Source organism: Crocuta crocuta, unplaced genomic scaffold (genome assembly GCF_008692635.1).
Source record: "Crocuta crocuta isolate KB4526 unplaced genomic scaffold, BGI_CrCroc_1.0 scaffold256, whole genome shotgun sequence".
In the NCBI taxonomy this organism is placed as follows: domain Eukaryota; kingdom Metazoa; phylum Chordata; class Mammalia; order Carnivora; family Hyaenidae; genus Crocuta; species Crocuta crocuta.
Genome location: NW_027530999.1, coordinates 1,069,649 through 1,093,357, shown reverse-complemented (window position 1 = coordinate 1,093,357; position 23,709 = coordinate 1,069,649). Strand labels below are relative to the sequence as shown.

The 23,709-nt window shown below is 38.9% G+C and overlaps 1 protein-coding gene across 5 annotated transcripts in view; it reads right to left on the bottom strand.

Moving 5' to 3' along the window:
• Positions 1 to 23,709, bottom strand: part of PEX5L (peroxisomal biogenesis factor 5 like) — a 228,478-nt gene that overhangs the window by 51,307 nt on the left and 153,462 nt on the right. For all 5 annotated transcript variants that reach the window (XM_077770568.1, XM_077770567.1, XM_077770569.1 and 2 more), the window contains one exon: positions 18,555 to 18,650. In XM_077770568.1, the coding sequence (XP_077626694.1) occupies positions 18,555 to 18,650 (96 nt within the window). The remainder of the gene's footprint in view (positions 1 to 18,554; positions 18,651 to 23,709) is intronic.

Here is a 23,709-nt window from a genome sequence, read left to right as displayed (position 1 = left end):
ATTCAGAAAAAATTCTAGTTTCAAGAAGATTATTCAAATTTGTTTACAAAACCAGGTATAAATTAAAAAGCAATTGACATATATTAATAATTTCTGAGTAAAGACTTAATTGTTCTTAGGCCTTTGTAATTTTTTCTTTGAATATACAGTAATTCAGCATCATGTTTTTCAAATGGTGACAAACAATACTGGCTGTGTTCTTCATATAAAAATTACATTGAAAAAAATAAGTGAGGCACCCCCTCAGTCAAGCTTTTGCAAAATCATAAACATTGCCACTTGATCAACTTTTCCTTAAGAAAATAGAGCAGAAATGTACAAATGAGTGCTAGACTATTCAATTATGCTCTTGTACTAATGTCTTATATTGAAGAGAATAAATAGGATTTTCTGGGTACATTGAATAGAAGGTTGAATTCTATTTTCGAGTGCCATATAAACTCATATAACTATGAGTACTGGGTACTTTTCCTTCATTTGCAATCACAGTTTGTGATTATATATCTGTGTGCCATTATAGGGAATAGAGATACAGTAAACAAGATAAAGTCTTTATTCTCAGGGAGTTTACAGTCTGGTGAAGGGATTACTAACTAATTAAATACATAATATAATTTTGGATAGTTATTAGCACTTCGAGAAATGGTTACATAGGACAATTATGGAAGATTTGTTTTACAAAAGGTGATGAATGCAAACATCTCAAAGGAGGTGACCTATGAGCTGAGACCTAAACAGTCTGGATGAGAGCATTCTAGGCAGAGAATATGGAGATGGAAATGAGTTTGGAGGCATGAAAGGTCAGAAAAGCCAGTGTGGCTGGAATGTCCTATTGTATGGGAGGAGGGGTAAGAAGGAATGATACCAGACGCTGATTATGTCCTTGAGCCATAAATAAAAACTTTGTATCTCATTTTATTTTGGCGTATTTTAACTGCCAGTATTGGCAGGAAAATAATAGGATCAGAGGTATCCCTTGAGAAGAGAATACATGGTTCCTTAGGAGAGTTAAGACTGGAAGCTGGGAGACAAGGTAGGAAGCTATGGCTGTAGTTTGAGCCAGGGATGCTGTTGGTGTGAAGGAAGGTTTGAGCAGGGGAGATAATAGATGTGATTTCTTTAGTCTGGAGGTTGCTTCATCAGGACCTCCTGCTGAATTAGCTGTGGAGTGACAGGGAAAGGAAGAACATTTTCCAGGATTTCGGTGTTAACAGACTGTGGTGCTATTACTGCATTGGGATAAGGAGTGGTTTGGAATGGGAAATCGAGAGTTCAGTTGTAGGCATGTTAAGTGTATAATGGATACTAGAACCCAAGTGGTAGTGTTAGTAAGCAATTAGATATTCAATTTTGATTCTCTGGGGAGAGGTCAAAGATGAAAAATTGGATGAGAGCCATCAGATTATAGGTGGTATTTAAATCCATGGGACGGAAAGAGATGGTGAAAGAGAAAATGTAGATGGAGAAGAGAGGAGGAACAAAGGCTGTGTTCTGGGCTCTGTACTATCAGAAGAAAGACACAAATGGATAAACCAGAAAGGCAGATGGGAAGGCATGGCCTGTGGGGCAGGAGAAAACCAGCATCTAGCTAGTACAAAGCATCGCTTGGCACACAGTACATATTCCATAAAATCTGCTGAAGGAAAGCACAAATGACTGATCTGCTTTCTGTTTCCTCTGCTTGCCCCTTCATCTCATCTCCCATCCACGCCTGCATCCCATCCTCCATTCTAAGCAAACTGAGTAACACCTGCAGGACCTCAATACACCAGACACTCATCCGCGCATTTGCATGTTTTCTTCCCCCTGCTTTGAATCCCTTCTTCCTTCTACTCCCAGTCTCTGTTCCAACTGTGAGTGACATGCCTGCTCTTGGGAAACCTCCTCTGTCCCTGCCATGCAAGGTAAACCTCCCTTCTATATGCCCTTAGAGGACCAGGGGCTTATGTGTATCATAGTACTTATTACACCATATTAGACTTCTCGGTTATTTTTATCTTCCACCAGAGTTTGAGCAAGTTGAGGGCAGGGATTGTATCTCCCATTTTGATATCTCTAACTACTGCCTAACATAGGGTCTGACAATAATAGTCACTTTTTAAACAAACAAATAAATAAAGTAATGCTTTTTAAACAAATAAATGAATGTCTGATTCAATTTGTGGGGATCAATTCAACTTCCTAATGACCTGAAGTTCTCTCTCTAACACGCTCAGAGCTCTCTACATGTGCTTATTGTATTGAAACAGAGGATGCCTTCCATTCTGTACATATCACACCCGCATTTTATAGGAGAGAAACCTCCTCTGACTAGACTTTAGAAACCTCAACATTGCATCCCAGAAACAACTTAGATATTACTGGTGTAGAGGAGATAAAAAGCATGCAGCGTGGCTAAAGTCGTATCATAAAGTTTCCTTAGCAGTCAGCATTGTTAAGTGGATTTATGTAAAATGCTCCTGTTTTTTCGAAGATATTTCAAAGATCCTGTAAAAATCGTGAAGAAGTCCAATGAATTGGAAAAATTGTACTGGATTGCAATGCTGCTCACTCTCATATTTAACAATGAGGCAATATTACACACGCACCATCAACTTTTCAGAGGCATTGCATCTTGCCTGCTGCTAAAACACAGATGTGACACAGCTGTGAGGTGGAGCCAAAAGCTTCCATGTGGTACGGGTTTCACTGGGACTCTGAGACCAGAGTTCTGTAACCAGGACAGGGAACTATTTCTAGTGTCATTCGCAAATGAATGGGCATGGCAAGACATAAGAAAGGTTCACATTGAATGGTCATAAATATATAAAGAACAAAGTTAGCTTTGGAGCTGGTGTTAAGAGCTAAAACAGGAACCTATTTTTAAAAAATTTAAAAAGAGGGCTCATGTTCATGTCATTCATCCGTCTTGAATTCTGGTACAACTGTAAAAGAGCATCAAACTATTTTTTTCAGTGTGGGATAAAATTATTTTGTAAATGGCACAGTATTTTTAGCCATTTAGTTGAACCTTGAGCATTTGCCCAGAATGTGTCTTGTGATGTGTCCCTTGTAATTAGTTTTTTTGAAATGTATTAACTTCAAATAGTATACTAATAAGGGGGAGAGAAATACTGAAGAGTGATAGAGAAAATCTGGGAAGAAGGCTAAAAAAGGCAATAAGAAACGTTAAAGGAATATTCAACCAAAAATAAAATATATTAAAATAAAATATAAAAATATGATAAAATATATAGTTCAGTGGCCAATTAAGATGATAAAGAAGGCCAGATAGAGATGGGAAGAAACTGAAAAGACAGATATAGATATAGTAGGTAAGGAAGCAGATGATTATCTCTTAAAAAAATGCTTCAATCCTAGTGATATATTCTTTTTGAAATTATTATTCCCAGATTTAAAAAATAACATTAAAGGATTGAAAATATACTGTCCCTAAGAACTTCACAGCAACGTAGATCTAGAAATGGTTTTGGCAGAAATTGGAAAATATAGTCTGGGAATATAGCAGTAGGTAAACTTGCTTTTCTCTCTATTAGTACCTTGACAAGGAACTTGTTAGATAAAGATTTGGTAATGAGAGAACTTAGCAGTGACAATGACCCAAGCTGGTAATGTCAGTTCATGCAAGGAATTCAACAACAAATCCAACATCATAACTAGATGTTCTCTTTTCCTGTCATGGCTTAAGTTGTTGCAGCGGGAGTTTAGATTAGACACAAGGAAAATATATTCTGACTGACACTGTTGCAAGACATCAAAATGGGTCACCTAGGGAAGTTTTGGAATATTCTTTCTTTCTTGGCAATTGCTAAAAAATAGAACTGATGCTCAGGGATAGCCCTAGGCAAAAGTAGAGAACCAGAAACTCCAAGACCATCTCAGCAGAAGAAAGCCTTAGAAATCTTGGTATCCAGAGATTCCCAAACTTGTTTTGCCCACTGAGTCACCTGGGAATCTTTTCAAAAACCCCAGGCCGCAGCCAGGGCCAAGGAAATCACAGTCTCTGGGGGTGGGACACAGGCATCAGGATTTTTGAAATCTTTCCAGGTAGTCCCAATGGGCAGCCAGATTATGGGGCCATAGATCTAATCTCATGGTCTCATGTTACAAAAGTAACAACTGAGGCCCAGAGGGAAACGGACTTTTCCAAGCCTGTCAGGGCAGCTAGGGGCAGAGGAGAATTACAACCAAAGTTTCTTGACCCTAATCTGATACAAAAACAGCCTTTTGTATGTGTATAAAATCAAGATATCCCTACAGATAACTTGAAAAAACGTTGAAATGGCCAATGAAAGTCAATAATCTCTCAACCTTACCATCCAGAGACAAATCATTAATCACTGTTGATACCTTTGCATTTCCTTCTGCTATGTTCTCAAAGTTCATATATACTTTTAAACTTTTGTAAAAGTTAGGATTACTTTTCTGAGAATAGCAGTAGGCTTTCTGGAAAGGCCAGGGCTAGACGTCCAGATTGTGTTGGGGGAAACTGAGCTATATCCCTGCTATTTTTCTCCCCCTCCCTCAGGGGACACATAGCTTGAGGCCCCATCTTTCCTGACACTTGCGTCTAGCCTGAGGACCAAATGGATTCAGGACAGACCATGTAAGCTCTTCCTGAGTAATGATGCGAAACCCAAGTATAAGAAGAGTGCCTTGTGGAGGCGGTGTTACCACCAGCTGCACCCCTGTGTTAGGGACTCCGGGGCTAGAGGAAGCTAAACTGAGAAACTGCACCTGCTTTTGCTCATGTGGCCATTTCAGTTCCATTATTCTTGGGGTCCTGGACTGAACAAATCAGGACCTCTACCTAAATTTACAGTGGTGTGTGTGTGTGTGTGTGTGTGTGTGTGTGTGTGCGCGCATAAATGCACATGTATTTGTTCTCAAATCCCAGGCAACCTGAAGGAAGCAAAAATATTATTTTGAATAAGGTATATTCTTACTAATAATCGAAATAATCACTGTGATTTGGGGGATCCATAACATCAAACTTCTCTAATAAAAAATACAATACTAATTTTGAAGACCATACTGTATTATTGCCACTTGGCCAGTTAAAGCTGAAACCTAATATGACATTACTTTTAAATCTGATGCTCACAATCCAATATCTGTTTACTATAAGAGAATGAATGCTTTAGTATCCTAAAACAGCTCATTTTGAAAAGGAAGACAATCCTTTGAAGACAAGTGAATCTTAAGAAATGATTTAGAAAAGGAAGCAGTTGTGAGAAGTAAGATGATTCTTTTCAGAAATACTAAATAAAAGAAAAGTTGTGCTGTCTGGTTAAAATAGGTTTACAACCTATTGGAAATATGTTTGAACGACAACCCTCCTCCCAAAATGGAGTGCCATGCCCTTAGACACCTTACTTCCTGATTTTTCTTCCCCTCTCCATTTCCTGAGCTTTGCAATGAGCATGTGCCAAAAAACTGAAGTCTCTGTGTCACCTCAAGGAATGTACTTTCTGCCTTATATGGGCATTGGTGACTTCCAGGTGAGGCTGTAACCTCTGTAGTATTCAGCCAATGAGAAATCAGGGGAGGGACTTGCATGCTAGGAGATAAATTGCCTGCTGTAACTGCCCCACTGTGTGCCTGTTCATCAGAGACACCCACTCTTGCAAGAATGTTGATTAAAGACTCACTTCACTGTGCTCTGAGTCTCTGCGTTCCTCCTTTGATTGGGTCAGTGGGTTTATTTCTCACAGTGGTTAACTTAAATGTAATTTTCTCAAGCCCTCTTTACTTTGGGAACTGCATAAATGGCTTAAATAAACATCCCATTTCTATCACAGAAACACACTTGAGTTTAAGTGGGGGAAACACTTTCTGATTGGTTTTACTTATTCTATGAAAATGAAATCTTTTTTCACATTTAGATTTAAGGATAGAGTGATCTACTTATTTCCCTTCTGTCATCAGATCAGGTAGTTAGTCTATATTGCATTATGTCTGCATTTGCACTTCAGAAACATGGAGGGCATAGAAATAGAATACTCGACCACTTATTCCTCTACTATGATTATCCAAGCTTTCTGATGTAGGACATAACTGGTGTTTAATAACCATGACATTCTGATTTGAGGGCTTGACTTAGGGTTATTTATTTGTCCATTTTTACTCTTTGGTGCAAAGTAACTAAGAATTCCCTGTAAGCCTTTTATTCTCAGATTTCATCATGCAATTCAGCATTTCATAGGAAATCTAATTCATCTTGAATAATTTGGATGTGGCTCATGTGTGTATTGATAATTTCCAGCAATGTTTTAACACCTTTCTGCCTTTTACTTACTCTCTGTCCATGTCTCTAGCTTTCTTCTGTTAAAGGTGGCTGCCCCTGTCAGGGACTGATGTTTAACAAGCAGTTTTAATATAAATTAAAATCACCATATTAATAAAAGAAATCTGATGTAAGGAAAAAATACATCTCCAAACCAAATTTCAAGTTCAATTAATTTTTAATATTACTATCTGAATTCAGAATTTCCGATGGGGCGCCAGGGTGGCTCAGTGGGTTAAGCGTCCGGCTTCGGCTCAGGTCTAGATCTCATAGTTCGTGGGTTTGAGCCCCGCATCAGGCTCTGTGCTGACAGCTAGCTCAGAGCCTGGAGGCTGCTTCAGATTCTGTGTCTCCTCCCTCTCTCTCTGACCGTCCCCTGCTCACACTCGCGTGCACTCTCTCTTTCTCTCTCTCAGAAATAAATAAAAACATTAATTCAGAATTTCCTTCTTCTATCAATAGCTCCCAGGCCAGGAAAAAAAATAGCTCCAAAGGAATGTGTAAACGTTGGTCCTAGTTCTGCCTGCCAGTAATCAGCAGTGCGTGTTTGGGCAGGTCCCTTAGCATCCCTGAATTTCAGCCCCTTTCTCTACAGTGATGGAGAGGGCTCTATAAATCCTTGGTATAAATCCATCCTCTAACATGGCCTGTGACATCTCTCAGGACAATGACCTCTCACAAAGAAGACGGGGGACATCTGGGACCATCATTAAGATCTTGAGGCTTAAGTTTACGTGTTAACTTGACTGGGTCATGGGGTGCCCCAAAACTTGGTTAAACATTATTTCTGGGTGTGTCTGTGAAAGCAGTTCTAGATGATATTAGCATTTGAATTGGAAGACTAAATAAAGCAGAGGGCTGTCTTTTACAAGGGTAGGCATCATCTAATCTGTTGAGGGTCTGAACAGAACAAAAGGGCAGAGGAAGGGAGAATTCCTCCTCCCTGCCCACCTGAAAGAGTTGGGACATTGGTCTTCTCCTATCCTCAGACTGGGTCTCACCCCATCAGCTCTCTAGTGCTTAGGTCTTTGGATTTGGACTGAAAGGACACTACCAGATTTCCTGTGTCTCCAGCTTGCAGAGAGCAGATTGTGGGACTTCTCTTCCTCCATAACTGTATGAGTCAAATCTTTATCATAAATCACTGTCTCTCTTCCTGTCTTTATATAGCCTACTGAGTCTATTTCTTTGGAGAATCCTAATATAAGATCTAAGAGACTTAAGATTGATCACCTGGGAAGAAGAGATAGAACTGGCTACCTTCATGGAAAAGGACTGTTTTCTTAATCAATAGGAAATATTTATTTACTGAACATCAACTATATATCCAGCATTACATGATATATCATATGCCTTAGTCAAATGAATAAAGGAAATTCAAGATGACACTTTGCCCACAGAGAGCTTACTGATTCTCCACTTAATTCTGTATGGTTGTGTGTTTGATGCTCTATTTATCAAACCAATGTGCAGCTTATGTGTCATTAGAAAATAAATTTCTCTCATCATTCAGTATTTTGATTTTATTTTATAAAAAACCTTTCAAAGCCAAAATGGGCAGATAGTGCTACTGACTTAAATATAGAACTAAAGACTAGACCTATTTTAATCCCTGACTTCCATTATTTGACAAAAATAAGACATTTAACCTACAGATCTTATTTTTATTTCTTTGCAATCAACTAGGAATAATAATATTCAACATTACAGGAAATTTTTATAGAATATTAATGATTGGTTTATATGGGGAAGCATTGTTATTCAAGAGATGGAGTTTTGAATATTCCAGAGAAATAGAATTACATTATTCTTCCTATAGACATAAAGTTCTTAGAGAGTTATTTAACTACTGCTCCTAAAACTAAAAGAAATCCAGAGGAGAGAGAGGGAAGGAGGGAGAGGGTGGGAGGGAGATAGACAGAGAGAGGAAAAAGACAAAGAGAAGAGGGAGAGGCATTCTAATTTTCCTACAAATATCAGAATGGGAAGGTACCTGTGGCAGAGACTGCTAGCTGTCAGTCAAAATATCCTCTCCTTTCTTCTGTGGTGATAGCACTGTGGCCATTTTCCTGTAGCATTTGGGGAATGGGTGGTGGTGGTGATGTGATGTTCTTGACTAAGCTCCAGCTAATAGAGTGTGAACAGATGAGATCTGGGCTGGAACTTTTAGGAAGGTGGGCTTGCCTCCTCCAATGTCTCTTTCCCCTGGTGGGGGTTGCAACTTAGCTTTGACCATGCAAGTGAGCATAACACCCTAAGGAACTGGGGAGAATCAAGTTGCAAGGGACCAGGGATGTGAATTTTGGCATGGAGCAGAGATGCCTGCTAGTCTGGCACTTTTATTTATTTATTTATTTATTTTTTAAATTTTTTAAAACGTTTTTTTATTTATTTCTAGGAGAGAGGACAGCATGAGCAGGGGAGGGGCAGAGAGAGAGGGAGTCACAGACTGAAACAGGCTCCAGGCTCTGAGCTGGCAGCCAGCACAGAGCCCGACGCGGGGCTCGAACCTACGGACCACGAGATCATGACCCAAGCGAAAGTTGGACGCTCAACCGACTAAGCCACCCAGGCGCCCCCTGGCACTTTTATTTTTAACAGAAGAAATAAACTATTTTGTTTGGGCAATTGCATTTTGGGGAATATTATATAGCCGCTAGTGTTACTCTGACTAATACTGGACCTCACAATCGTCAATCCCAATGTTTCTGTAACTTGAGTCATTTGATCCTAACTACAATTTGTCATTTCCATATTCTATCACTATTTACTTATGTATCTTGTAATTGTTACAGTTCTTTTACTTAAATAGGTGAAGTCTACTCTAGCCTTGCCTAAATTATGTCCATCAGTTTGAAGTTCTAGTTATATTTTTCTCATATATATTAAAATAAATGCACAATTATTAAAATGCAAATCCATTTTCCACTTAATCTTATAGACCAAGTACGTAAAACAATCTAATTCAAACCTTTCATTTTACTGATGAGAAAGCTAAGACCCAAATGGTAAGATACTGGCATGGTTAGAACCAGGATCCATGTCTAATTTGAGAGTTTTCCCACATACATTACATGCTATCTCACCTTTTCCAGGTAAGTGTAACATGTGATTCCTATGTAGAGAATCTTCCAACAATGGTTTAAATGGTTTAAATTACTTACAACTATAGTCTCACTGATCTTTCAAGAATCTCTTTGAAGAGGAAGGGATAAAAATTATTGTCCAGGTTTTGTCACTGCACAGAGTACAGAACAGCCTATAAACATTCAAGGCTGGCTCAGACAGAGTTTTTATCTTTTCAAGTTCACCTTCTTTTACACTGATTTGCTCGGTACATGTCTGTTGATGAGATCATGTCCAGAATGCAGATCCTGTATTTCTCTGATTTGGAGTTAAGGTCTTTTTTGGTCCAGAGCTTGTAATCAAACTATGTTTTGGTCTGGAGATTGTATACAAATATGATGATCTAGAAGACCAATCCATGGATAACTGAGGTTTTGTTAGAATGGGTCAAGTTAAAGATTTTATTACTTTAGCATTTACACAGTGGATATCAAGGAACAGTAGAAGAATATGGTAACTATCCATAGCACTGACTTTAAAAAATTAGAGGCAGACTCTAAATAACCTTCTTCCTTTAAATAGATCATCTGCCTATAAATTTATTTAAGACCATCTTACACCTCTTTATACTTTCATCCATATCACCTATGAGGGTTTATCACAAGTTATTCTATAATAATTCTTCTCTATGCTTCATATTGTTTTGGAAATCAATTTTTGTTTGTGTAAAATAAAAGGAAATTGAATCAATATGAGAAAAAAAGGAACTTTTGCCAATTTCCCAATGCACAGTATCCCAAGTTTGCAGAATACACCGAATCTTTATGTAACCTATCTACAAGTGGACATGGGAAGCATGTTCACTAACATGGCATTATAAGCTTTAGAGGACTTGTATCCTGGCCGTTAATCTCAAGATTCCTTCAATAATGCCCAAAGAATGCTTTCAGATATTTTCAAAAGCTTCTTCTTTTTTGGATATTGGATCTAAGTCAGAATAATTTAGATAATGTTTAATCCATGAATTTCTTCCACATTCTTCAAAGAGGTGTCAGTGTCATAGAAAGCAAAAGGAAATATGAGGGGGTGATAAAGGCAGATAATTGTCATGGTGGGAGGGCACCTAAGTCAGCAGTGTTTTACATAATCCTATATTAATCAAAACAGTTCAAAGATGGTCGCCAATTTCCTTTAATCTTTTACTATTTCTGAGGTTCCTGTGAGACCCGTGGTAGAAATGCACAGAATAACTTCAGGTGAAAACAAAACTTCCAGATGGAAATAACTTTTTAGCTTATGTCACTAGAACTGGATTTAAACTAATTACCAATTTGCTTGTGATTTCTCATAAAGCTCTACTAGAAGGAAAATTAGCCTGAAGCCTGAAGAGAAGTTATCTTGAGGGCTGTGTGCTTTGTGATAGGACATAGAAATGGAAAAATGAAGACTTGTCATGAAGAGAGGTGTAGACACTGTGAAGAAGAAAAGGCAAGACCCTTACCAGATCCTTGGTGAAGGGATGAATATGCCCCTAAGGAATGTGGGCTATCATTAAAAGGTCTTTGTTCATACTCCCTTGGAGATCAGAGAAGCTAAATTGAGAACCACAAGAAATGGGAGGGGGCAGTTTGGAAGCTACATTCTAGGGTGAGTTAACACCTCCTTTCTATGCTACAAGGGTAATCTTTCCATTTTTGAAGTACTGAAATGCACTGGGAATGGAGATGAGGAAGAGTATGAAATAGAATAGGGCTTGGAGGAGTAGAACAACACAATAATTATTTGCTTAGCAAATTAACTCAACACATAGCAACTTAAACAAACAAACACTTACTGTGTCATATGGCTTCTAAGGGCGTCAGGAATTTGGGAGTAGCTTAGCTGGGTGATTCTTACTTGCAGTCTCTCCTGAGGTTGGAATTAAGCTGTTGGCTGGGACTGCAGTCATCTAAAAGCTTAATGGGGTTTGGGGGGATCCACTTAAAAGATGACTCACACATGTGGCTGTTGACAGGAGGCCTCAGGTCCTCCCTGGCTTTTGGTAGAATGCTTGGCTTCTCACCTGCTAAGGGTTCTAATGACATGGCAGCTGGATCTCCTCCAGAGAGAGAAAGAGAGAGAGAGAGAAGGAGGAGGAGAAGGAGAGGAAGGAGGAGGAGGAGGCTATAGTAGCTTTTATGACCTAATCTTTAAAGTCACATGTCATGATTTCCACTTTATTCTATTTATTAAAAGTGAATCACTAAGTCCAGCCCACACTCAAGGGAAGGAGAATGAAGCTCCATGTTTTGAAGGGAATATCAAAAAATGTGTGGACATTTTAAACTACCACATGCAATATCACAAGTGAGCCTCAAAGGGAAGAGAATTGGGCCTGAGAAGAAATCAGAGCTCTAGAACTTAAAGGTTTTAGTAGAATTTAATAGACTCAATTAGTTAGCCAAGAGGACTTAAAGTTACACTTCCTGTTTTTCGTGCTTCTGACCACTATACTTCCCATTGTCTGCATTTTTCATTATTCCTTTTTAACATTTGCTCACAAGGATCCCTCCCTTGGAATAAAATTAGAGCTCTGGAAACACTGATTAAAACATGTACAATAAGCATTATAATAGTACTGGGGCCAAGTGAAACATGACTATGATTCCAGGGACATAAAGTTCATCTTCTGTTAATAAGTTTGTGATATTTCTTTTTTTTTTTTTAATAGTTTATTGTCAAATTAGTTTCCACATAACACTCAGTGCTCATCCCCACAAGTGTCCTCCTCCATGCCCATCCCCCCCTCCCCCCACATCCATCAGTCCTCAGTTTTTGTCAGCATTCAAGAGTCTCTCATGGTTTGCTTCTCTCCCTTTCCCCCACCATTTCTGCCCTTCTTCTCCCCCTTGTTCCTCCGTCAAGTTCCTCCTAATCCTCCTATACGTGCAAACATATGATATTTGTCCTTCTCTGCCTGACTTATTTCGCTCAGCATAACACCCTCAAGGTCCATCCATGTTGCTACACATGGCCAGATTTCATTGTTTCTCATTGCCATGTAGTATTCCATGGTATAGATAAACCACATCTTCTTGATCCATTCATCTGTTGATGGACACTTAGGCTCTTTCCATGTTTTAGCTATTGTGGAGAGTGCTGCTATGAACATTGGGGTACATGTGCTCCTATGCCTCAGCATTTCTGTATCCCTTGGGTAAATTCCTAGCAGTGCTATTGCTGGGTCCTAGGGGAGTTCTATTGTTAGTTTCCTGAGGAACCTCCACACTGTTTTCCAGAGGGGCTGTACCAGTTTACATTCCCACCAACAGTGTAGGAGGGTGCCCGTTTCTCCACATCCTCGCCAGCATCTAGAGTTCTCTGATTTGCTCATTTTAGCCACTCTGACTGGCGTGAGGTGGTATCTCAGTGTGGTTTTGATTTGTATTTCCCTGATGAGGAGGGATGCTGAGCATCGTTTCATGTGTCTGTTGGCCATCTGGATGTCCTCTTTGGAGAAGTGTCTGTTCATATCTTCTGCCCATTTCTTCACTGGGTTGTTTGTGTTTCAGGCGTGTAGTTTGATGAGTTCCTTATATATTAAGTTTGTGATATTTCTTAAGCATTCATTAAAGAAGACATGCTTTGATGAAATAGATGCATTTGAGGAATCAATTGCTAATTTGTTCCTTTACGTATCCAGCAAACATTTGTGGGACCTTGCTCTGCACCAGACTCTCTGAAAGGTGCTGAGGACATAAAGAAGGATGCAACATGGTCCTGCCTAGAAGACGTCAAAGTTTAGTGTACTATGGCCATAGTAACAATATCACATGATAAGCTATACTTGAGGGATCCCCTGAGTTGTGTGCATATGCCTGTGATTCTTCTAGCTCTTTAAGGGCAAAGGCTGTCTTACTCAATTTTCTGTTCCTACCACCCAGCACAGGGCCTGGCCCATAGAGGGAGCTTAAACATGTCTGATGAATTTGTTGCTAAATCCAGTTAATTTGAAGGCTGAGGCACCCAGAGAGACTAACTAGCGAAATACAATACTACCAGATGCTGGCTCTTTCCTTCCACACTAACAGGGATAAAGGATGTATTTTTCTTGTGTGGTTGCAAGTGTGCTGGATGCTCATGTGACCTTCTCTCTCCTCCACAGATGCAACGCAGTTCTCTCTAGGGATCTCCGTTCCTGGGAGGCAGCTTCAGGCCTCATTGAGCTCCCAGGGCTCCTTCCCTGCTTCTCACTTCTGAGACTCTTTGTGCATCTTTCCCAGGGACCCACTGTAGCTGACAGAGTGTTAGCCAAATGCTGGCTAGAAAGAAAATCCAAGAGGAAGCACAGAGTAAGCTATTTTCCTTTCTTGTTCAGGGAAGATTTTTCTCTTAAAGCCTAGAATAGGAATATTTGGTTCTTTGTCCTAAAATTACAATACTTTGAGCAGAGATTAAGTTTTGGTGATTTTTCAATAAAATGGAAGATAGAGAGGCAAAAGTCCCCCCCGCCCCATACGAAGCCTTACTAATTTAACAGTTCAGCTTGAGCCTAAGCAATGTCAGCCTTTGCACATAAACAGGTTCCCAGCTCAGTTCAGATATGCAATAAATGTGCATGTGGCATTAGTTGTCTCTTCTCTAGTAGGAATACTAGAAAATACAGAGACTGTATTTTCGGGCATTTTGGCTCAAACATTAGTTGAGTTATATATTGTCACGTATTATGTAGTGGAAGTAAGAACTAATTCATACCATGTAAAATATAAAACATGCCTAACATTACTCGTGGCAAGGACTGGTTGGTGCTCCCTGCATTGTTATAAATGTGTCTCACTGACTGATGTTGAGACTAAGTCAACCACACAGGACACTTCCGCATCACCTCTGGCAGAAATCTACATGCCATAGACAGAATTATTTGTCTCCATCACCATGAAAATATAAATACTACATTATATTAGGAGGTGATATGGTACTTTATATGCAACAACAGAGAGAAGGAAGTGCTGTCCACATTAGGTGATTAACAATCAGCCAGCCGTCCATTAATTTTCGAGTATTTACTGAATACTTACTAGGTACCAAATAGTGTTCTAGACACTGAGGTAGAGTGGTAAATAAGAGACGAGGCCCCCCTTCTCATGGAGTTACATTTTAAAGTAAAAAGACAGTCAACAAACAGACAGAAACAAACCAGAAAAGATCAAGTGATAAATATAAGGATGAAAAACTAAACTCTATGTTCTGTGATAGCAACTGGGTGGTCAGGTTCAGCTTTTCTGAGGTGTTGTCACCCAAGCTAAAATCTGGATGACAAGACGCAGGCTGCCACATGAAGATCTGAGGGGTGTGTCCCCACAGAAGGCAGAGCAGGGACAGTGGGTAATGAGGTTGTCATGTGAGAGGTACAGAGGGAATCACAGTGGCCCCTGGGGATCATCAAAGGACTGAAGAACAGAAGGAGATGGAAAGGGCATTGGTATCTGGTCAAAAGGCAGGATGGTGACAAAAATATAGGGTTTAAAGATGGAATAAAATGTGAAATAGAAGGAATATTGGAATCAGATGATATAAAAATGTAAGATGAGACTTCAGAAAAATTCAGCTTGCTCCAGGCATGAGATTCTCCTCTGGGTCTTCCTAGTGGGAGAACTGTCTCCACTAAATCCGATCCGCAGCACCTTTCTTTATTTGTCTTGAAATGAAGAACGAGGCACTTTTCATTCTTTTAATAATCTCATATCCCTCTACAGTGTCTACAACTTATCAGTTTTCCCTTGATTACCAACATAGTACATGTTTATGATGGAACATTTGGAAAATACAGATAAGCTAATGGAAGAAATATCACTCCAAATCCAGCCAGCCAATACAACAGCTGTTAACAGATTCTCTTTATGCTTATAAAGTGCAGTAATTCAGAATATGGGCCCTGGAGTAGGGGTGAAAAGCATGGCTTAGAAACTTGCTAAATGAATGCAACTCAGTTTTCAATCGATCATAATTGCTTATAAAATGCCATAGAACTGTCTGAAATCTCTTTAAACCTCAGTTTTCTCATCTACAAAATGGGAATAGTAATATTACCTTCTTCATAAAACTACTAGGAGGATTAAATGAGATCATCCATATAATGCTCCTAACTGGCACACCGTATGTACTTTAACATGTTAGGTATTATGCCATTTTTATTTTACTAAGTTGGGATCATATTGTAAAACTGTCAGTAAAATACACTATTAGTCCAATCATCAGTAGACATTTTTACATGATCTTAAATAGTTTTCCATAGTGTAGTCTTTAATGGTTATACAGCATTTTACTATAGAGCTATAATTTAGCTAATTCTCTATTCTGGGATGCTTAAGCTGTTTCCAAATTTTCACTATTTAAAAAAATTATTGTAAACTTTCATGCTTATTTCTCTAGGATAAATTCTAAGGAGTGGCTGGGTCAAAGGGTATGTATACTTTGATGCATTTCATCATATCTTCTCCATGAATTAAATTATACCCTTGGATAAGAATAATGTTGGGAGGTGAATAGTCCACATACATGTGAAGTTTCGTAGGTCTGATTTGCCATCAGCTTAGTGAAATAGTCCCCTCTACCCCATGCCTTTTTTCTCCACAGCTGTTCATACCTTCTGGTCAGCAACATCCTCCATCATTCCCTAAGGAAGCTTCTCAGTTCCAGGCTTCCAGATGAGCCAATCTGGTTACAATTTTCTGATTTGCTGAGGATGCTGTACTTTCAAGTTCATTTTACTTGAAGCCATAAACTCATAGGGTTTTAGTATAATAGCAGTCCAAGCCCCTCATTTTGTAGATTAGGAAACTAAAATAGACAGAGCAAGTGATTTGTCCAAGTTGGTCTATGCTATTAGACAGCTAGTCAGGGTTGCCTCATTTCTTTATCTCTAGTACCTAGTTCAGCAGTCAGCACATGCAGACAGCCTGCATCATTTGGTGAGTGAACGACTACTTGAAGTAACTTACAGGCTCCAAGAATTCTAAGATGGAAAGGAAGATAGAAGTGTGGAAACTGAAGCTTATACTGGTTAATGAATGTATGTTGTCATTTAGCTATTAGTAGTAAGTTAGAATAACACATTGGTCTCTCAGTTCCCTGGAGAGATAAGCAGAAGACAAGGCTTTGTGGGGTGGGATGGGCATCATGCAGAGAAGGGATTAAACGAATTCTGCCTTGTTCCAGAAAGCAAAGCCAAGACAAAGAAAACTGGAAGTTTCTGGTAGGCCAATTTCAGCATCATACAGGGAAGCGTTTTTAATAGTTAGTACTGTCTAAAAATGGAAGCAGATTTTCTTGAAAAGAAGTTGCCCCTAATTTGAAGTATTCAAATAGAAACAGGGTATATTTGAATATATAATTTGTTAAGTGTGTTTGAAAAGAAAACAAATTTTGATTTGTGTGCCTGGTTGAGATAGATGACTACTAGACCTTCCCAAAACTTAGATGAAATGACTTTATGAATATATGTACACACACAGATGGATAAATGAATAATTTTTTGCTTATTGATGTTACTTTTGTAATTAGGTCTCTTGAATTTGAACCCATTGTGTTTCTCATTATAAATGGAACCAGATAAATTCTAATGTCTTTACTGACCCAAGATTCTATGGTTCTAAATCATCTTTTTAGTGATAATTCAGTGTGCTACACATAGTAGGAATTCAAAAGATCAATTTAAATTAGCTCTTAAGTCTGGAAAAATCTACACTTAAGATAAATTGAGTTACAGGCTCATGCAGTTGAACAATTTGAACTCAGATGGTCTCAATCAAATATATCAGTTGATCACATTCAAGAACACTAATGCATTAACATTTTTAAACTAAAAAAAGGATAAAGTTAAAAGAAATTTGGTGGATTGTATTGTGATGAGCTAAAGTTCTCTTATCGGATTGCTGAATGATATTAAATTATGGCTAGAATTATTTTCTAGACTATAAAGAACCTTTCAATATGAAACTGAAAATATGATTTAATTGCACTTCAAGTATGCAGTTACTGAAAGATTGCTCATAGTATAATAATGCATCCAAATCCTAGTGGTAAGACAGCCACGTGAATGAACCATATCACAGGAATACTCTCAATTTTCAAGACTTCATATCAGTAATGGAAATAGAGGTCCTAATGAATTCATACTTGGGTTTGGTTAAAAGCTCCACTCTTACATGGCAATCTAGCAAAGCTCTGATGAGTATCATAGATGGGGTCTGTGATGTACTCTTTGTGATTCCAACCAGGGAGGAAATTGATAAAAAGACAGCAAAGTTTGCTTCTTTGGTGGCCTCCCTTCCTCCTTTCCTTTTTTCTTCCTCTTTCTCTCTATGTTTTTCTCACTAGAAGGCTAATAAAAAGGGGGGGGTGCCTGGGTGGTTCAGTTGGTTAAATGTCCAACTTCAGCTCAGATCATGCTCTCACGGTTCATGAGTTCAAGCCCTGTGTCAAGCTCTGAGCTGTCAGCACAGCTGACAGAATCTGGAGCCTGCTTCAGATTCTGTGTCTCCCTCTCTCTCTGTCCCTTCCCTGTTTGCACTCTGTCTCTCTCTTTCTCTCAAAAATAAACATTAACAAAAATAAAAAAAGAAATTAATATTCAAATTAAGCGTTTCATTTGATTTATCAACATTGTCATTGTTTTGGACAATCTTAACAGTAAAAATTGATGATTTGAGTCAATATGGGATATCCACTGGCTAGAATATCTGGTAGACTATCTCAGCCATGCTTTTTATCTCACCCAGTTAGAAAAATGTTTATTTCAGGAGGAGCATGACCTTCTCTGTCTTTCAGACATCGTGCTAGATGCTAGAGAGACAAAAATACCTGGCATGAAACTTGGAGACATAGCAAATTCATAGAAAAATATTAGGCATGAAACTCACAGAGACATAGCAAATTCATAGCATAGGGTCATCATGGAACACAGACAAGGCTCAGAGATCTTTCTGAGTCAGGACTCCAGACAGATTGCTAATCTGTCCCAGAATTGACACAGGAATTGGCATTTATTAGCCACCCAGGTCAGAAGTTCTCTGGAAACAGATCTCATTCTAACATTCATTATCATGGTTATTTCATGTCTATAAAGTAAGACTCATTTCATATGTATCCTGCTGAAGTTTGAGTTTTTGAATTCCACTCCCAGCAACATGAAGCAGAAAAAATAATTGAAAAAGAAAATTACCTCCACTGCTGCTTTTGCCCTTTCAAATTCTTCTTCTAAGGAGTGGTTTCTGGAAAGTAACGCACTTCCCCAGCGCTGTTCTTTGGTTAGTCGAGCCTGAAATAAACCAAACACATGGTGTTATACTACTGGAATTACTGAATACAAAGATATAAATATTTTTCCTTTTCTCATATTTCCCTAGAGTTTAAAAAGCACCCACAAAGGATGCTATTTTTGGAGTACTTTGCAAGCATGACGTTACCCAAACTGGGATGGTACAAGAATGTGTATGAACATGCATGCATGGTTCTTCTAAGAGTGGGTCTCAGCCCTGGTCGTGTTAAAACCAAAGCCCAGGTCCAGCTTCCCAAAGATCTTACTTTAATTGGTCATGGTTCCAGGAATTGATATTTTAGTAGCCTCCCCATAAGATGGAGCATCTAAGATGAAGAATCTCCATTAGAAGCCAAGACCTAGAAACTGATATTCAGGCTTCCGGCTCATTAGGAGGACAAGCTTCAGGTAAAACTGTAAGCTGCAGAGATGAAAGGTGCTGTGAGGCCTTTTTTCCTTATATAAACAGCAGATCCTCATGCTGACTTCTCTTTCCTTTGCTTTCGCTCTATTGACACGCATCTGCCTCATGTCCCATTTCCTCAGGACATTGCTCTATTAAATGGTAATCACTTAGATAAGATTATGTTTGTTAATGCCAAGTGGTTTGTCACAATTAACAGGCAATGTGAAAGACATCTTCACTTAGCTAAATGCAAATATTCAGAAGACCATCCTCCAGCCCCCTAAAGATCTGCTGGAATTTTTAAAATGTTATTAATTTTTAATTTCACAAAAACTAAATACATTCTTTTTGAAGAAGTTAATCATGGGAAAGAAGAGATATACCTCTAGAACTTCTTTTTGTTTGCATATATATTTATGTACCTTAGATAGTAATGTGTTTCAAGATTTTTTGAGACGTCAATGGTATGCTATTCTGTAGCTTACTTTTCCCCATTCAGCAATATATCTTGAAGAGTGTCCATATTTAGTATTTATAGACCCACTCCATTCTTTCCCAGGGATTTCCTAGTAAAGTTTACACTGTGGTTTGTTCAGGCCTTTTCCCATGAGCACTCAGGGTGTGACTTTTTTCCACGTAATTGCTTATTTCCTTGTCTATCTTTCTGCTACACTGTGTGATCCATGAGGGTAGGATTTTGTCTGGTAATTTTTGTTCTCCCCTGTACCTAGCGTAGGGCCTGACCAGTGATATGGGCCCTAAGGATGCCTACAGACTGCAGGATGAGGGACTGCACTGATAAGGCAGCTAGACCTTGGGGACCAGGAGGAGGGATCCTTGTGGAGTGAAGCCCCCCAGCGCTCTTTTATTGCCTTTTATCCATGTGTTTGATTACTCTTCTTTAGAGATGCTCAACCTTGGCTTCTATGGAATTACTTGAACAGGCCTGGGCCCCACCCTAGACCAGTTAAAGAATTTCTGGGGGTAGGGCCTGGGCATTAAATGTTTAAAAGCTCTTTTGGTGATTTTGCAAAGCAGTCATGTGTGAAAACCACTGTTCCACAGCAAAATTTTGCCCTTCACTGAGCACTTACCATCTATATAGCTTAGCTGCTTTTCATGTTTTTCTTCGCCATCGCTGGTCCTCAAGAGGACCCCCACCCCCTTATTATTACACAGTAGTAATACCAGAGCTCACTACATGCCAGATGCTGCTTCAAGTCCTTTAGATACTATGACTCACTTTGTCTTTTCAATAACTCGTGAAGTAGGTATTGTCATCAACTCCACGAAATCGGAGCACAGAAAGCGAATTGGCTTGCCTGACATCAGACAGCTAGTAAGAGGTAGGGCTGAAGCTCTGAGCCTTGTTCATAACCACTGCACTATGCTGCCTCTCATAGGAAGCTATGTGCAACTGGCCATTTTGGGAAGATGCAAAATACAGAAAACTTTCTCAGAGGTTCATGCATGGTTGAGGGAATCAACCAAGAAGCCCTCAAGAATATTGTGGGCTGAAAATAATAATGATGTAATTGTTATGCACAAATAAAATCGTTATACAGAAATAACAGTCTTAGACTGTGTTTTGCATTAATGAACAAGGAAGGTTAATTTATTGAAACCTTAATTTATGTTTTCTCCTCCTTGATATATTCACTGCTGTGTCCCTTGTATTTTCTACAAACAGTAGCTGTTTCATAAAGCAGTCAGTAAATATTTGTTGAAAATATGCTGTTGGAGAATATATGAATAAATTCACTAAAGGCATTTCTCTTCCCTACTCCCAGAAGGTAGCTATGTGTTCTCAGTCAAGGTTTCTTGGTCAATCCAGGAGGCTAAGGGGGATTTGTAGGAAATTGAGAGGGGATTTATTTTTGGTCCTGCACCTGGAGTGGCGGAGGTCTGGTTAGCAAGGCCCTACACCCTGGTTCTGTGCGTGGGGAATGGCTGCAGGGTGCCTTAGCGGAATGCCTGTTAGCAACACAGGGGTGAGGCCTTTGGAATGGCGTCTGTGGTCAGAAGAGGCAGGATGATGAAGACACATCCAAGTCTGCATGGGCATCAGCGCCTCATTCTCAGGTGGGCCAGGCTCAGTGACCACCGTGAACAAGCAACTTCTCTTAGTCTCTGGGCCTGTGAAAGCTACAACTTTCTCTCAACCCAGATAACTGAGGTGGGGTTGTGGGGAGAGAGCCCCAAAAAAGTAAGTGGGATTGACTATCACAGGTTCCAGAGATTAGAATGCAGACGTAGCTCTTTTGGGGGCCACTGTATATCCCACTACAACCCTTAGCTGACACTCTTGGGTCACAATACATTTGGGTCACTTTACAAATATAAAGGTGCAGATGGTTTACAAATTTTTAAAATTGATAAGTTGTTAGGATGTTATAGCCTGGTAACAAAGTTAACACCAAAGATGTTATGATCTTATTGTCTTGTAGAAAGTTAACCAATCTTATATCAAACGTGGCAATCTTACTCTGGCATTTCTTTCCCAACCACCTCCATAGATCTCTGTTCCGTTACTTTGGAACTGACTCTTGTCTTCCTGCTGGTTCCCTCATTAATGAAATAAATACATAAATTTAAAAAATGTGGACACATGGTGAGAAATAAGCTGTGCATTTATATAATAATGTTATAAATGACCCATGAATGCCATGAGAAGAAAGAGAAAGCACTAATATTTTTGTCCCAAGGCACCTCCTTTTATTAGAGGAACTTTTTAGCAGTGAAATATGATCTGTCTTGCCTATGAAGCCTGACCTAACAGAACTCCATTACTGTCACCGGCTTCCCTTCATCAATGTTTCACGACCCAAGTGGATTATGAATCACAGGATGCAAAGGGCACCATATATCAGGAAGAAGAGGCAAATCTCTCTCTCAGGATTCTACACTTACAGTTCATATCCTCTTTGCCACTTAAAACAGCCAGTGTAAACAGAATCCTACCGTGCAAATGAAATTTTATTTTGGTACGACAGTTACTATTTAGGTAGTGCTATTTTCCACATAGTTAGAAAGACCACATAGAAAATGCATCTACCTCCACTGAGTGTTATGTGGAAACTAATTTGACAATAAACTATTAAAAAAAAAAAAAAAAAGAAAATGCATCTACCTCACATTTTAAAGGCATTTATTTTGTCCAAGGAAGCTAAGCTAAATGTTATAAAATATAGAAAAACACTGAATGTAAACAAAGGCAGTTTTCAAGCCAAGAGTAATATACAACTTAGAAGATTCTGAAACTTTTCAGCCCCCAGACATACTGGTTTAGGATTGACAGTGAAATGCGGATTCTAACACATAAAATCAGCCTTTCTTTCAACCAAGACTTTAAAAAAAATTATTATCTAATTTCATTATAGGCAAAAACTGTCATCTGGGAAAACAGCTAAGCAATGCTGGTAACTGCAGATATTGCTCAGTACTTAACTGGAGGAATGGTCAGCAAAAACAGTTACAGTCATACATTTGAGTTATGGCTGTTTTGGTATCACAGTGGCTGTATTAGTTAGTTCTCAAGCTTGAGTGGGCATCCGAATCCTTTGGAAATCTTGTCCAAACACAGATTGCTGGGCCCCACAACCAGGATTTCTGCTTCTGTACCTGTGGGTGTGGGAGTGGGGGCCCAGAATCTGCATTTCTAACAGGGTCCCAGATGAGGCTGATACTGCTGACATAGGGCCCTCACGATGAGAACTCCTGATTAGATGCTGACATTCTGTGTATGCAAGTGGAACTCTGGAGTTTACAAACATACTCTGATGTCGGCATTTCTTTGCTTCGTTGCACGATTTTGAAAAATGCTCCACAATTACAACAACCTCCTAGAAGTGCCTTGGCTTTAAACATAGTATTTTAATTGGTATAAGCTAATTGGATTTTAGGGTATTACACTCTCTAAAGGAAAAGGATTTTGTTCTCCCAGCTGCTGATTGTTCTGAATGATAAGCATTAGGTGAAGGATAAGAAGAATTAAAGAACTCTTTAAGAATATGGTTTTATTCTCTTTATTCAAATTATGATTTGAAAACTACTGTATTTGTGGGTGTAGTTTACCTAGCATGATAACCGTTGGCTGACCTCTCTGTCAGTCTTTCATAACTCCTTACACAACTGTCTTTACATTACTGCTAGAGATCGCCCAGCAAAACCCAGTTTTAAAAAGCTCAATATCTTTTCAAAAGAGATTGATGGGGAAAAGGAGCTGCTTAACTGTAGAAAAGAAAAAATATAACAACTAGCAGACTTTGGGTAACAGTGTAACACAGTACTTAAAAGTATAATCTTTGGAGTCATACTGTCTGGGGCCGAATCCTGGTTGGATTTAATAGTAACTGGTGACCTTGGACAAATTACTCAATCTCTATAATCCTCAGTATTCTTACCTGCAAAGTGTATATTCACTTATAGAATCTGTACAAGAACTGAGTACAATAACTCATGTAACTGCACATACAAAATGCTCAGTACATACTAAGTGCTATAAAACTTGGCTTTTGTTATGATCTTTCTGGTTAGTGCTTGTCAGGTGTGACTTTAGAAATTCATTTAAAATTTTTGTTTAGTGGTTAATAGAGACTAGTTGGATTCTTTTTTTTTTAAGTTTAAAATATTTGTTTATTTGTTTTGAGAGAG